Source organism: Malania oleifera, chromosome 9 (genome assembly GCF_029873635.1).
Source record: "Malania oleifera isolate guangnan ecotype guangnan chromosome 9, ASM2987363v1, whole genome shotgun sequence".
Classification (NCBI taxonomy): domain Eukaryota; kingdom Viridiplantae; phylum Streptophyta; class Magnoliopsida; order Santalales; family Ximeniaceae; genus Malania; species Malania oleifera.
In genome coordinates, this window is record NC_080425.1 from 77,978,782 (window position 1) to 77,993,886 (window position 15,105).

The 15,105-nt window shown below is 35.6% G+C and overlaps 1 protein-coding gene across 5 annotated transcripts; it reads left to right on the forward strand.

Annotated features, from left to right (window-relative positions):
* The first annotated feature begins 1,047 nt into the window (after positions 1–1,047).
* Positions 1,048–12,905, forward strand: LOC131163993 (26S proteasome non-ATPase regulatory subunit 11 homolog). Of its 5 annotated transcripts, none has more exons than XM_058120864.1 (2): positions 1,048–1,316; positions 10,845–12,905. In XM_058120864.1, the coding sequence occupies exon 2, from the start codon at positions 11,311–11,313 to the stop codon at positions 12,577–12,579; it is 1,269 nt and encodes a 422-aa protein (XP_057976847.1). In that variant the 5' UTR covers positions 1,048–1,316; positions 10,845–11,310; the 3' UTR covers positions 12,580–12,905. The 5 variants fall into 5 exon arrangements, with proteins under 5 accessions (XP_057976847.1, XP_057976842.1, XP_057976843.1 ...); XM_058120859.1 differs by having other exon boundaries at positions 11,254–12,905; XM_058120860.1 differs by having other exon boundaries at positions 1,070–1,311; positions 11,254–12,905.
* The last annotated feature ends 2,200 nt before the right edge of the window (positions 12,906–15,105 follow it).

Sequence of the window (15,105 nt, forward strand, 5' to 3'; positions counted from 1 at the left end):
TCTTCGTTTCCAAGAAGTGTAATTTACACTACAAAACATTGGAGGCTTTGTAAAGGATTGACCCTCACAAAATGGGGATACACCAATAGGTGTCATGTGATCTTTATACAAAAATGGTTAAACTTATTGTTACCGAACTTTGGTACCAATTATTAAAAATTGTGTAGTCCTAAGAGTGCGGGGTAAATTGGATGTTTAAAAAATTTAAGCAAATACTTAAACAATTTTAACCACAGTTTGAGCAAGTGATTTAACACAAATGCAATCAATATTCACAACAAATATGAACAAATATAAATATGCTCAAATTAAAGAGATTAGGGAAGAGAGAATAAAACCCGTGTTTTTACAAGGTTTGGCAATTCTTACCTATGTCCTTGCCTTAAGCAACACACTTGAGGATTTCACTATGCACTCCTTCAATAGGTGGAGAAACCTCTCTCTTTTAGTAGGCGAAGATGTTTATTACAAAATTCCTTCAATAGGCGGAGTCACCTCTCTTCTTTACGTAGGTGAAGTTACCTATCTCTTTTGCTTGGGCGGAGCACCACACTCCTTCACTAGACCAAGTTGCCTCTCTCCTTTCAATATGTGGTTACCTCTCTCCTTCAATGGGTGGGGACGCCTTTACAAGTGGAATCAATGAAAATTATGTACAACGAGTGCTCCTTCAGTATTTAGAGTATAACTATTATTAAAAAACTCCAAATAGGGCAATCTTAGTATCAACTGAAATCTAAGAAAAAATATCACAACTTTCGTGTTGAACATTTTTGAAGATAGAAAGTTATTGATAGATAAAATCGCACATTAAGGCGGCCATAGAAAAAAAGAAGGGGATTTGGAGAATTTTATTTTGGGGATTTTCATTTCAAAAATGATTTTAACACTTTGAAATAATTTTTACACATTTAAAAAATGATTTTCAATAAAATGTAGAGTGTCTAGGTCCAACTAAGTCACATATGAGTTTCTTTACGGATAGAATACTTACGTAAGTCTTATTTACAAAATATATAAAATAAATTCTTCCAATCCTTCAAACTTAAACTTCATAAGCTCTATAATCAGAGTCATAATGTTCCAACTTGTTCATACCCAAATAACATATTCTTCTATGCTTCACGGGTTTCAATTTATACTTAATACCTTTGAAAAAAAAACACACACCAGGAACGGCCTCCATCGCAGTAGTTTAGAGAAGTAGATGCCGCGGCTTCTTTCTAATAAAAAAGTTCTAACCCTGAGAAAGAGAAGGGAGAGAGAGCGGGCGACGCTTCCTCATCGGCGGGTGGACATCGTTCTTCTCCGGTGAGGTACTCACTCTCTCGTTCTTATTCGTCTTTCGTCGTTCCTATCTTGCTCCTATCACTATTATAATAAGGGCTCAGATCTGCGACCTGCGACCCTGAGACAATTGGTGTTCCTGCTTTTTGTGATTTTGATATATTATTATGCTAATATGATTTTTGAGATGACCATTTCTTGATTTCAGACCTACTGTGGTTCCGGCCACACTGCAGTTTTTCTTCTTGATCCTTTTTTTCCAGTTATATCTAAGTGTGATGCATCATGGTAGTTCTTGTTTGATGCCTGTTTATTTGACTAATTTTTTTTTTTAATCCTTCTGAAATTCAAAACAAATCTCTCTCTCTCTCTCTCTGATGCTGTTCGTATTGACTTTCTTGTGCTATTTGCTTTTTTACCATGGAATCGGAGGAGGAAAGAAATTTCTGAGTTATTTGTTTTTAATTGCTTTTGTTTGGAACTCAATAAAACCCAAAATCTTTCTCAAAATCCAACTTGAAAACCTAGCCTTTTCTATTTGACTTCCTAGCATCCTCAACAACACGTTTGCCACCAGAAAAGCATTTTAAATCTGCCTACCTCCTACAAAGGACTAGAGTCTGTAAAATCCAAACTCACTCAATGTGGCAGCAAGAACCTCCGTAATAATCTTTTAAGTACTGGTGATTAAGCTAATAGGGTCTAAATTCTTTCACGGTGATATACTGACCCTTTTTAGGCACCAAAATTTTAAGATTATAATTCACACTTTTACCAATCATGCCATATTGTAAGATTCCTGAAAGACCTTCAAAATATCAGTCTTAAACATATTTCAACCCTCCTAAAAGAATGCCAAATTGGACCTATCAGCCTAGAGCTTTATCTCTCCATATCAAACTCTGTTCATAATCTCCCCTTCTCCTCATAAGGACCTCCCTAACCAGAAACTCTTATGACCTGAAATTAGTCCCCAATACAACACCCACCCCCCTCCTTCCCAAAAAAAATCATAGGCGATAGGCCTAAAAAAAGCCTTGTCAAAGTACATATTTTTATAGAAATTGGTTATTTCCTCAACTCTTTAATCACTAGAGTTACTATCCCCTTCCTTAACCTACTTAAACCTAGCCTTCTGCTTCTATTCCATATCTTTCTTCAAAATCTATCCTCCAAACTCATTTTTAGGTGAAGCTCTGCTCATGGGCATAACTTTAGAAACATCACATGCATTCTCCATCCTATTGACTGACTATATCTTGTGCAAAATATTAGCTGTCCTAATCCTCACCACCAAACACTTCAATATTCCGCTTCTTCAAGGCCTTCTTATTTCTTAAGGTATTTCAATATTTTCATAAACCTAAAACCCTCCCATTCCTCAACAATGCAATCTCTCAGACTTTCCTTAACTAAAGAGTGGAAAAAATGATGAGTGAGCCACATGTTTTCAAAATGAAAAGAAGTAGGACCCCTTTTGATCCTACTAAACTTCCAGGAAATAGGAAAACAATCAAAAATTGGTCTACAGAGAACTCCATGCTATTGAAATCATCAAAATGTTCTTCAAGAGGGCTTGAGCGTTCCCTTTCATCCCCGAGTCTAAAGTGAAACACTCGCACCCCCCAAAAACAAATAGCTAGATCTCATTGGCATTTCAGCATTTCTTTATTATTTTTAGTATGCTATACAATAGCTAATATGCACTTATTGACATGAGAATAACCCACAAATCCCTTACAGCAAACATTAGCAGAGAAATCACCAATAGGGAAGAAAATAACAAAGAATTTTCATCATCTTAGGGGATGGTATGGATAGGAATAATTTCTAAATCACCCTCCTCAGCCATGACAATATTGGAAACTTCAACTTCGCTCAAATGGCAAAGACCATCCTGTGCAGATCCAGTAGAACCATCAAGGCTTCTCCCTTGATTTAGATCCAGGTTATTCTTATTTCGCTTCAAGTCAAAGATATTAAAAACTCAGTTAGATCAATCTCAACAAACTGGCCCTCAGTTCTAGTGAGCTGAAGTTCAGCAATTTTATCTTCTGTGTTTTTTTTTTTTTGGATAGAAAAGAAACTTTATTGAGAAAGAATGTATGAGTAGAATAAGAAATCCTCTTAATATAGACTTTGGAAAAAAAGAAGAAGAAGAAGAAAGATAGAAAAAAATACAAAAAAAGAAAAGAAAATAAAGCCAATGAAAATGTTGAAAATCAGAGAAACTAAAATTGGCGAAAAGGCACCCATAACAAAGTAAAAAAGATGATCCTATCTGTATCCCCAATCAAATCAGGTGAAGTGCGATCACAAACCAAGCATCTCTCTAACCAAAGCATTCAAAAAAACGGTGAAAATATGACACTGCCATAATCTTCTTTGTTCCTTGTACTCTTGTAGATTCCAAACCTCTAAAGTTGAGCAATAGGAAATTCTCCAAAGAACTAGGGACTTACGTAATACTCTCCAAACAATACACACATCCTATTTCATAACTTGAGCGATGAGGAAAAAAATGAGAATTGAGTCTTACCACTGGCTTAAGACATGAAATAAACATTAGGAGATAGAGCCATGTAAGGTTTCTAATCCACTATAGATTGTTGGTGTTAACTCTATGAAGGTCGACCATCCACTGAATGCTTTCTAAACCTTAGAATGAATTTTAGATTTCCACATACAATTGACTAGAGGACAAGAATGAGAAGAACGGGTGGGATAGTGTGAAAGGAATCCCAAATGGCAGGTGTTCCTCTTCCAATTGATCAATAAGCAATCTGGCCTCCACGTCAAACACACTCTCCATATCCTCCTTATCCTCATCGGAAACTGTGTCAGAAGCTGAGACATTGTTTCCAGAAATAGGGAACCATATTATTTCTGTCACCTTCCGAAGACAGATCGTAGAAAATGTCCTCTGAATTCTGTATGGGGGTATCTGAGGGTATCTGAGCAAGTTGTTGAGACTTCCAATGTGGCCTTTGTCTTACCTCTCAAAGACCCTGTCTGATCCTGTTCCTTGGAAAACCTGCCTCTGCCCTAGAGGCTCTGTTTGCATTCAGAATGATCAGACCTGAAATTTCTGTGGAATTGATTCCTCACAAGAAGAATTGTGCCTATTCACCTCAGATTGAATGTTCTGGGACATCATAGCTTCAACCTGACTTGATCCTTCTGCTTAACATGCAAGCCTGCTTAACTTGCTCGATCTTTCTGCCAGCGCCATCTGAGTTTTTCTGTAGCGGAACTGAGATAGAGGGAACATAACCTGTGATGCAAGTCGCATCCCTTCAATTTCATAGCTTCTTCTCAAGCAGACCCTGCAATGGGAGTTGAAGCATCTTTGTCTTTTCTTTAAGACTATTGCAGCTGCTTTGCTTCTCTTCTGGCCCATGTGAAGTGAAGCAGACATGAACAGTTTGACCTCCTGGCTTTTCTTAACCAAACTTTCTTTCTTTTTAGGTCCAAACTTATAATGGGCCTTAAGCGTTTGGCCTGAGCTCATCCCACCCAGCCCAACACCATTGATTTTGAAATTTAGTTCAAAGAAAATTTACTGCTTACTTTAGGCTGAAAGTGGTGGCCGAGGATCCCTTTGCCAAACTGATCATCACCAATGGATCCTGTTGAAATTTTCTGGCTGTTGCTGCTGGAAAACCTACATGGCTGAACAACCTGGTGTACTTTGAATAAATTGATGAATTGGGGCTTATTATTTTGAGGCTCCAATAGCTTGAAAATCCCAGACTTAGAATTTATAAGATTCCGATATGGATCCGAGGATTATTTTCCCTGCCACAAAGGGCATTGAAACAACTTGAGAGGAGCGCGATTTTAAAAAATACAAAAATTGAAATATAGATGAATTATACTGAATAGGCTTATTTTTTTTTCCCTCCAACCTGACACTGCATCCCTCTCAAACTCTTCATCTCTCTGCCAGTGATAAGCTCTGTGTGTGTGTGTGTGTGCATGCGTGCACGCATGGGTGTGAGTGAGTGGAATTTTGGAGATCAATTGCTGTGGCCATCCAATCAAATTAAAATAATTTTTAAAATTAATGATGGATCAATCAAAAGGGAAAAAAATGAGTGTAAATGGTGCAATTTTCCTCTTTGGATTTGCTGAATTAAAAAATTTTCCTTAAAATTTTCCATTAATCTACTTAATGGGATATATAGGTTCTATAAATGCTATCCTGGGCATAAAATCAAATTGATTTTTTGACCCTTGTCTTTTACCTTAGTTTTGTTAAATTACCTGTTCCCAAAGTTTCACTATAGGACTCATAGTTTGATTCATTGATAGTTGTTTCATTTTTTTCTTTTTTAGATAATAAAAAAAATCTATTAAAAAGATACAATGAAATGAGAATAAGAAATTCCCCAATAAAAAGCACAAAAAAAAAAAAACTAATAAATTACATCAAAACTCCCTTGTAATCCCTTTGAATATCATATAGCAAAAGACCACCCAAAACCCCAAAAGAATGAGCCAAAAAGAAGCAACAAAAATAACTTTCTCCCTAAGCAATCTTGGAGATGTCTTTTGATCTTTAAAAACTCTAGCATTCCTCCTTTCCAGCCAAAGCAGCCACATGATTGTAAAAACTGCGGAGTCCCTAAATATCCTTTTTCTCTCCTTCTTGAAACCCCAAAACTTCACCTTCAAAAAATCCTGAATTGTTGCTAGAGCCACCCAAACCTCACCAGAGTATGAAAACAAATTGTTCCACATGCATCTTGCTACTATACAATGAATGAGCAAATGGCTAATTGTGACGACCTGCTTATTTTCCACGTATTTTTAAAAAAATATAATAATAAAATCAATATCACAAATCCCAGTTCAGCAGATCATAATCCACGATCCACCTGAACCCGTGGGTACCAGGGATACATCAGAACACAAAACGGAAGCCTAAGCAGCAGGAAACATACAATCATATACATTTCATTATACCATACATCACAATACTAGAATAATTACAATCATTGTATACATATGTACACAATACACAACCCAAAAAGATGTCTTAGGGCCATTTCCACAAAATACATATGACCCTATCAAAATACTTACCCTTCTGGAATGGCAGATCTACCGTACTAGATCAACGGGACTTTACCTGCTCTCCTATCAGGGGCTCTTGAAAAGTTTATAAAATTTAAGGGTGAGACACTTCTCAGTAAGGGAAATAAATTAATACTAGTGTGTGATAATATGAGTATTCTGTGTTATACATATACCACACAGAACATATTCAGTAAGCTGTTATGTCAAATCTGGGAAAACATACGTATCATCAAAACATGGCAGAACATACTGCATTTTCATAAATATATTTCATCTCATATATTAATAATAACATAAAAACATTTCTGGTAGGTTTGCTGATTGTTGTCATGTATTACCCCCACATGACTGGGTTGTGTGGCCCGAATGCGGGACCTGACAATGGTTGACTAACCACTGCCAAGTCAAAAGTACAGTCTATAAGTTTGATGGGTCTGCCAGACCTGGTCCGTACACCAGGGGCGCTCACACATTTCTTAAAAATCACATCGACCGTCCAATCTTACACCACTCTGTACAGCGATGTTAACACAAATATCATGATCACGAAGACCATGGACACATAGCAACGGTACCGTGCAAGTGCTAGCTTAGACCAAGTCAACCAGGTTCTGATATCATATAACATATACTGAAACTGTGATACATGAATATCTTATATCATTAATTATCAAATCAATCATATATACGTATGTCATAAAAATTATCGGCTCGTACGCCGGTATTACACATTTTATCATAGCTCGGCCCGTACGCCGGCAAATCATAGCACAGTCTGTATGCTGGCAAATCACATCCATAGCTTGCCCTGTACGCCGACAAATCATATTATAGCACAGCCCGTACGTTGGCAAATCACATTCATAGCACGATCCGTACGCTGGCAAAATATATCCATAACTCAACCCGTACGCTAGCAAATCATACACATAGTACGGCCCATACGCCGGCAAAACATATAAAAATTTCGGCCCGTATTCCGGTTTTTCATTATAAAAATCCGTATCATTATCACATTTTTAGAAAACAGTATTTCAAAACAATTTCTACTCATGCCACACTAACGGGTTTTTCACATATTCAACATACCATCATTTTAACAGTATTTTTCCAAATATAAATCATATATATGAACATATTTACTTTCCTGAAATCAAATGTTATATATACATACATTTTCTTAAAAAGAACTAGCTTAGTTTATCCCCTTACTTGTGTCCTGAAAAGCCCATAAATCAAATACTCCTGCACTCGCAGGGTTCCCCGTTCAACACCCTGGAAATAACATTCCCCATAATTAAAGTTCAGTATTTCTACGCGTATATCACTTCCTACAACTGTCAATTAATCAAATACTGAGTAGAAAACCTTACCCTGGATTTGGGATGGTTTCCAACTCAGCCCCACCGACGATCCGCTCTGGCAGACTTGCAGAGAACTTTTTCAGGAGCCTTGTGGTGGTTTCAGATCATCAAACCGGCGAAAATCCAGCCCGAAATCGAAGAGAGAAGGAGGAAGGGCCGTAGGATGAGAGAGAGAGGGTTTCTGCGCAAATTTTCTATCAAAAATCTGAGTTTTTCCCTAGTTATAGGGCTGGATTTGTCGACGAGCCACGTCATCTCGTCGACTAGTTTTTTACTAATTTCGTCGACGAAATCCACTCCTCGTCGACGAAATTCAGAATGCCCAAAACCTCCCTCGGTATTTCCTCATCAATGAATCTTGCCTTCGTCGACGAGGTCCTCTTATACCCTTGTCGACGAATCCCCTATGTTCGTCGACGAGGCCCTGATAATTTCCTACGGTTATTTTTTTCAAAATGCAATGTCGTCGACTGCCTCCTTCTGTTTCCGGTTTCCATTTCCCTTTCTTTTATTATTTAAATACTATTATTCTTCGGGTCGTTACACTAATAGTCTTATTAGACTCATTGTACAGCATACAAATATCTGGAAACGGCTTTGTAAGGCTTCCTTATTTGTAGCATATTGTTTGTGTTGATTTTAGTTTTTAAGAATTAAGGTCCAAATGAAGGCCTGGATTTTAAAAGGAATCTTTGCTTTCTAAAAAGCTTTATGTAAGAGGAAAGGGCTGGGATTTGTGGATTTTATGAGATTGGGAAAAAAAAAACTTGAAGAGAAAGACCCTGAAGCATCCCCTGTCCAAAGCCTCGTATCCCCCCCCCCCCCCCCCGCCCCCTGTGCGTGTGTGCGTGCATGCGTGAATTTGGCATGAAAGAATCCAGCACACCCAGTAAAAGAGTTAACTTACCAACCTTTCTTGCATTGGGACTTCTACAGAAATGAAAATCCTAAGAAAGAGCGCGCCCCCCCCCCCCCCCCCCTCTCTCTTTGAAAAGAATAAAAAGCTGAAATCAGTGCATTGTGAATTGTGGAAAGTCTGAGACACGGCTCTAACAGCTCCAACAAAGACCCACCAACCCAAATGTCCTCTAAAAATTGAATTTTATCCCCATTACCTGCTTTAATATCCCTTTTTTTTTTTCTGTAATGTTGTAATTAAAGTACATTTATTTTGTTCATCTAGTATTTTCAGTCATTATAATTTTGTTAAATAAACTACTTAACCATATTACTTTGTTATCGCCTAAGGACGTCATTTGATCATACATATTTTTTGTTTTTCAAAATTTCATCTCCTTTAATGCATATTTAGCTTCATTGACTCTATTCTAGCAGATAAATCTCAAATTTTCAGCAATTTTCATGTTTGTCAATTCTAAGTTTTAAGTAGTTAATTAAAAAAAGTTCCGTATGGTTTTGAAACCTGGATGGGTGACCAACCAGTGAAGCCACTGGGGTCAGTTGGACTGGTGGGTTAAACTAGTGGTCAAATATGGTGTAATAATAATTATAATAATAATAAGGGCAAAAGACACTGACCTCCCCTGAGGTTTGACGAAAAGACATTGACCTCCTCTGAAGTTTCAAAATTTCCAAGGACCTAATTCCAAAAACCTCCCTTGAGGTTTGCTAAAAAGACACAAACCTCCTCTTGTATTTTGCAAAAAAGACAAGTATTTTGAGGGTAGGTTTGTGTTTTTTTGGCAAACCTTAGGAGAAATTTGTGACATTTTTTTTTTAAGCTTTAGGAGAGGTCAATGGAATTTTTGAATCCTCAGGACAGGTCCTTGTCTTTTTGCCAAACTTCACGGGTGGTCTGTCTCTTTTGCCCGAATAATAATAATATTTCAAAGACACATAAATCATAATCACCTATTTACCAAGTAGAGCAAAAATTATTACTAGTATCATCAGCATCATCATCGTCATTGAAAAAAGATAAGAGTCTACTGATGACAAAAGATAAAGGTGTGTGCAAAATAACAAGAATAACATATTATTATTATTATTGATGACCGAGATAAAATTTATGTTACTTTTTAAGTTTCCTAAAATATTTTTGAAACATATTATTATATTATTAAAGGTTGGGAATGTAGGGTTTGGTTCAGTAAAAATTTGATGTGTGTGTGTGTATTACGTACTATTGAGTTTATATATATATATATATATATATATATATATATATCATTTGCTTCATAACAAAAAACTCTATCTGGCCTCGAGGTGGGCATCACCCTGAACTTCAGGGAGGTTCTGGCTTCAAGTCTCCTCCCTTGCAGCTGAGGGGCTTTTGATTTTTTTTTTTGGGGTAAGGGCCCTTGACCTTGGCATGGGGTTGGCCAGTTCTCTACTGGTTCAAGTCAATACTGGTTCTCAACCATCACCCAGACCAACCAGGTGATCTGTTCCTGTTGAACCCTATTGGACCAGTCGTTCCCATCCAGGTTTTAGAATCATCAGTTTTCCATCATTCTTTTATATATTCTTCTTTAACGAAAACTCATCCTCATCTTTTATACATTTTATACATGACCATCCTCTATTTTTTCTTTCTCCAGCTGTAGCAATTTTAAATTTTTATATGTTCTATTTTTAGCTTCACTAACAACTTTTCTTTTGTCTTTTCTCGTCCTTTGTACTTTTCAATGGTTTTCATGTTTCAACATTGTTGCCATGTTTTAAACTGCAATTTTTTTTTGTCTTAACCTCTTTTTTGACATCTACATGCCACCACAAAGTTTCTTTACTGGTCATGCACTTTCCTTTGGATTCATCCAAAAGGTTATCTTTTTAATAGAACTAGACATCATATTCCAAAGAGTGTCTATGTTAGCCCTATCATCCAATTGCCTTTTATCAATTTTAAATTTTATTATATTCTCTCCCTTTCCACCACCTAGTTCCCTTTCACTGATGTGTTGGGCTGAAGGGCTCAAATTAAAATCTAGAATTGCATGCAGTCATGATGAATCGGAAAACCTACCAAAAGAGCAAGATAAACAAGTTAAGATCTGGTTGATTAATTTGTTTTATTCGGGTTTTAGTTTATATTTGTGTTCAGGATTTTGTAAACCAAATTTATTTGGTTCACTTTGATTTTTTCCGAAGCCAAACTGGACAGAGCAAAGTTCTGCCCTAACAGTGAGGAACATGGGCATTAATAGTGGCAGTTCAGCAGATGTAGAGATACTTTGTGGCATGTGCAGTTGTACACACTCTCCAACCTTTGAGAAACCTGAATAGAACAAATGCAGAGTGGTGATTATGGAATGTGAGCGACCAATATTGTTGATGTTGCTTTTGAATATTGTACAATTTATGTTGACACTTAATGGCAACTAGAGATCTGCTTTCTATATGCTATATTTTACATAATATATGCAATATCATTCTGCATCTATACATCTGACAATGTATGCTGCTTTATGTTGTACACTAATTTTCTTTTGAAAAATTTTATTTCTGTGTAATGGTTAATTTATTTAGATTGTTAATGCAAGTTTTTTTTTTTATATAGTATCAAGTAGTTCCATTTAGGTTTTTTGGCAGGCTGTGAATATATAAAGCAGTGACCATGTCTTCGTCGTATCTACCAGCAACCACTGATTCAGTTGCTCAGGCTTTGGAGGCCAAGAATCCTTCTGATGCCATCTCCATCTTTTACCGCATACTGGACAGCCCTTCATCTTCTTCTGAAACCCTTCGCATAAAGGAACAAGCTATCTCAAATCTCTCGGATCTTCTTCGACAAGAGAACAGGGCTGAGGATCTTCGAAGCCTTTTGACCCAATTGAGACCCTATTTTTCCTTGATTCCTAAGGCTAAAACTGCAAAAATTGTCCGTGGGATTATTGATGCAGTAGCTAAAATACCAGGAACATCTGATCTTCAGATTTCCCTTTGCAAAGAAATGGTCCAGTGGACTCGCGCTGAAAAGCGAACCTTCCTGCGGCAACGAGTGGAAGCAAGGCTTGCAGCCCTCTTGATGGAAAACAAGGAGTATACAGAAGCATTAACCCTTCTTTCAGGCCTAATCAAAGAGGTAAGAAGATTAGATGACAAGCTGCTGCTGGTGGACATTGACTTGCTGGAGAGTAAGCTACACTTCTCTCTCAGAAACCTTCCTAAAGCCAAGGCTGCTCTGACAGCTGCAAGAACAGCAGCGAATGCTATTTATGTTCCTCCAGCCCAGCAAGGCACTATAGATTTGCAGAGTGGGATTCTCCATGCTGAGGAGAAAGATTATAAAACTGCTTACAGCTATTTCTTCGAAGCATTTGAAGCTTTCAATGCTCTCGACGATCCTCGAGCAGTCTTTAGCCTCAAGTATATGCTGTTGTGCAAAATCATGGTGAGCCAGGCTGATGATGTAGCAGGAATAATATCGTCCAAAGCAGGACTCCAGTATGTTGGACCAGAACTGGATGCTATGAAAGCAGTTGCTGATGCCCATTCTAAACGCTCCCTGAAGCTATTTGAGACCGCCCTTCGCAATTTCAGAGCTCAGCTAGAGGAAGACCCCATCGTTCACAGGCACCTTTCTTCCTTATATGATACTCTGTTGGAGCAAAACCTGTGCAGGTTGATTGAGCCTTTCTCAAGAGTAGAGATCGGTCATATTGCTGAACTGATTGAACTGCCTGTGGATCACGTGGAGAAGAAATTGTCGCAGATGATTCTGGACAAGAAGTTTGCTGGGACGCTAGACCAAGGCGCTGGATGCCTTATCATTTTCGACGATCCGAAAGCAGATGGGATCTACCCAGCAACGTTGGAAACCATTTCCAATGTTGGCAAGGTTGTGGACAGCCTTTATGTAAGGTCTGCCAAGATAATGGTCTGAGGTTTAGGTGCTTGGATGCAGCTTTGTGGTTGCTATTTTCCCTTTTCCCCTCCGGATCCCATTTCCAATGTTGGCAAGGTTGTGGACAGCCTTTATGTAAGGTCTGCCAAGATAATGGTCTGAGGTTTAGGTGCTTGGATGCAGCTTTGTGGTTGCTATTTTCCCTTTTCCCCTCCGGATCAATTTAGCGCTTCCTCGTTTTTGGAATGCACGTCTCTGGATGAAGTTGTGTGCAAAATTGTTTTGGGTCTGTTTAGTTTTGAAAAATAATTTCTTTTTTTCCCTTTTCCCCTCCGGATCAATTTAGCGCTTCCTCGTTTTTGGAATGCACGTCTCTGGATGAAGTTGTGTGCAAAATTGTTTTGGGTCTGTTTAGTTTTGAAAAATAATTTCTTTTTGTTCATTTGGTTTTCTAAGTAATTGCAAAAGTCAACCTTATATATATATATATATATATATATATATATATATATATATTTCCCCCCCTAATGTTTGCATAGAAAAGATGGAAGCTCAAACAACACTAAAAGGAAAGGAAAATGTAAAAGAATATTATTTTTTCATGGTTAATAAGAAAAGTATAAAAAAAAAAAAAATTATTAAACGATTTATTTTTTTGAGGCTTCTTTAAAGGAGAGAAGGGAATTAGACGGGGAGAGGTGAGGAGTCATCATGCCCTTATGCCCTGGGCGATAGGTTCGAAATGAACTGGTCCAATAGGGAAATCACAATTCGCATTTCCCCAAGGACGTCATATTCTAGGAGTCCAATCTATGTGATTGAAGTTTTAGGGTCTTGAAGTTTGCTTTTGTTGTCTCAAAGTCTTAAGATTAGAACCACGGTTTTTTTCCGTCATAAGTGAGGGGTTTTTTAATAAAATTAGGAGGTGCCGCCCTCTTTTACTGAAAAAAAAAAAGGAATAAATCCTCCTCAATCTGTTGTGGGTTAAGGGCTCCTTCAAATTTCGATTCGTATTTTCTGGTTCACCCCAACATTTCCCACTTGACCGGCTGTTGCTGAGCAATTTTTTGTTTATCTCCTCTTACCTCTTTGCTATATTTATGGAAGTTCTTACCAATGATAAATTCCCTTCACTCCCTAAATAAGAAAATAGACCTAATTAATCTATATATGACCTTTTAATATTAGCTTAACCATCTACATTAAATGTCTTGAATGTCATCTACTTAGCCCCTACTTAGTAGGCAGTAGCACTTAAAATAAGTGTTCATCGCACTTATTACTTAAAATAAGTACTTTGACAAAAATGTAGCATTTGACTTGTATTACAATAAATATTTACAAAAAAAAATGTTTTTTCAAAACCACTTTTTTTATAACTATTTTATTATTTAAAAATACATTAGAAGATAATTATATACTATTTTATTATAATTCAATTCTGGAATGACGAAGAAGCATCCATTAATTTAAATTAATATTAAAAATTTTAAATTAATAATATCATTTTAACATAAATTGATATGATAATCATATGTTATCAATATAAATTAAGAACAATATTATTTTTACTTAAAAATATTTAAATATCAATTAAAATTGAAAATTAAAATAATTATTAATTAAAAATTAGCCATATATTATTTTATTATACGTTATAACCTATTAACTATTAATAAAATATAATTAAATTATGGAATGAATAAAAAGAACCATCTACAATTAAGAACCATCTACAATTTAAATTAACATTAAACAAACTAAAACTTTTAATTGAGTCATTGATACTATTTTTAAATAAATTAATGTGATAATCATATGTTATAAATATACATTAATAACAAGATTATCGTTAATTAATAAATAATACTATATTATTTTAGTTAATAGAAAATATTTAAATTTTAATTAGAAAATTAATGCAATTATCATTTAAATTTATAAGTTCTAAAAATATTAATATTTTTATTCAAAATATATTTACAAATAACTACATATGATTTTACTATGGATTATGGCATATTAGTTATAAATCAATTCTGTATCGAACAAGAACTATTTTTAAATTTAAATTAACATTAAATAAATAAAAAATTTGTACTTAATTTGTACTCTTTTTTTATCATAATTTAATATGATAGTAATATGTTGTAAATATACATTAATAATAAGATTATTATTAATCAAAAATAATAATTTTATGCTATTTTTAATAGAAAATATATAAATTTTAGTTATAAATAATTAAAATAATTATCAATGAAATTGATACTTAAAAATATTAATATCTTTACTTTAAAATATGTTTAAAAAGAATCATACAGTATTATAATAAAAGTAAGTATCTAAAAACAACTTATTTTAAATACAACTAAACATCATTTATAACTTTCAATACTTTTTCGATCCAACAATTATTATTAATATTTATTAAATTCAACACTTTAAAAAAATATCCTTTTGCATAAGTGATTTCAAACATCCCTTAATCTTTTGGTTGAAGCATAATCCAGAAAACTTAGAATGTTTAGCTTAGGAATTCTTCAAGATACAATCGAAGACAGA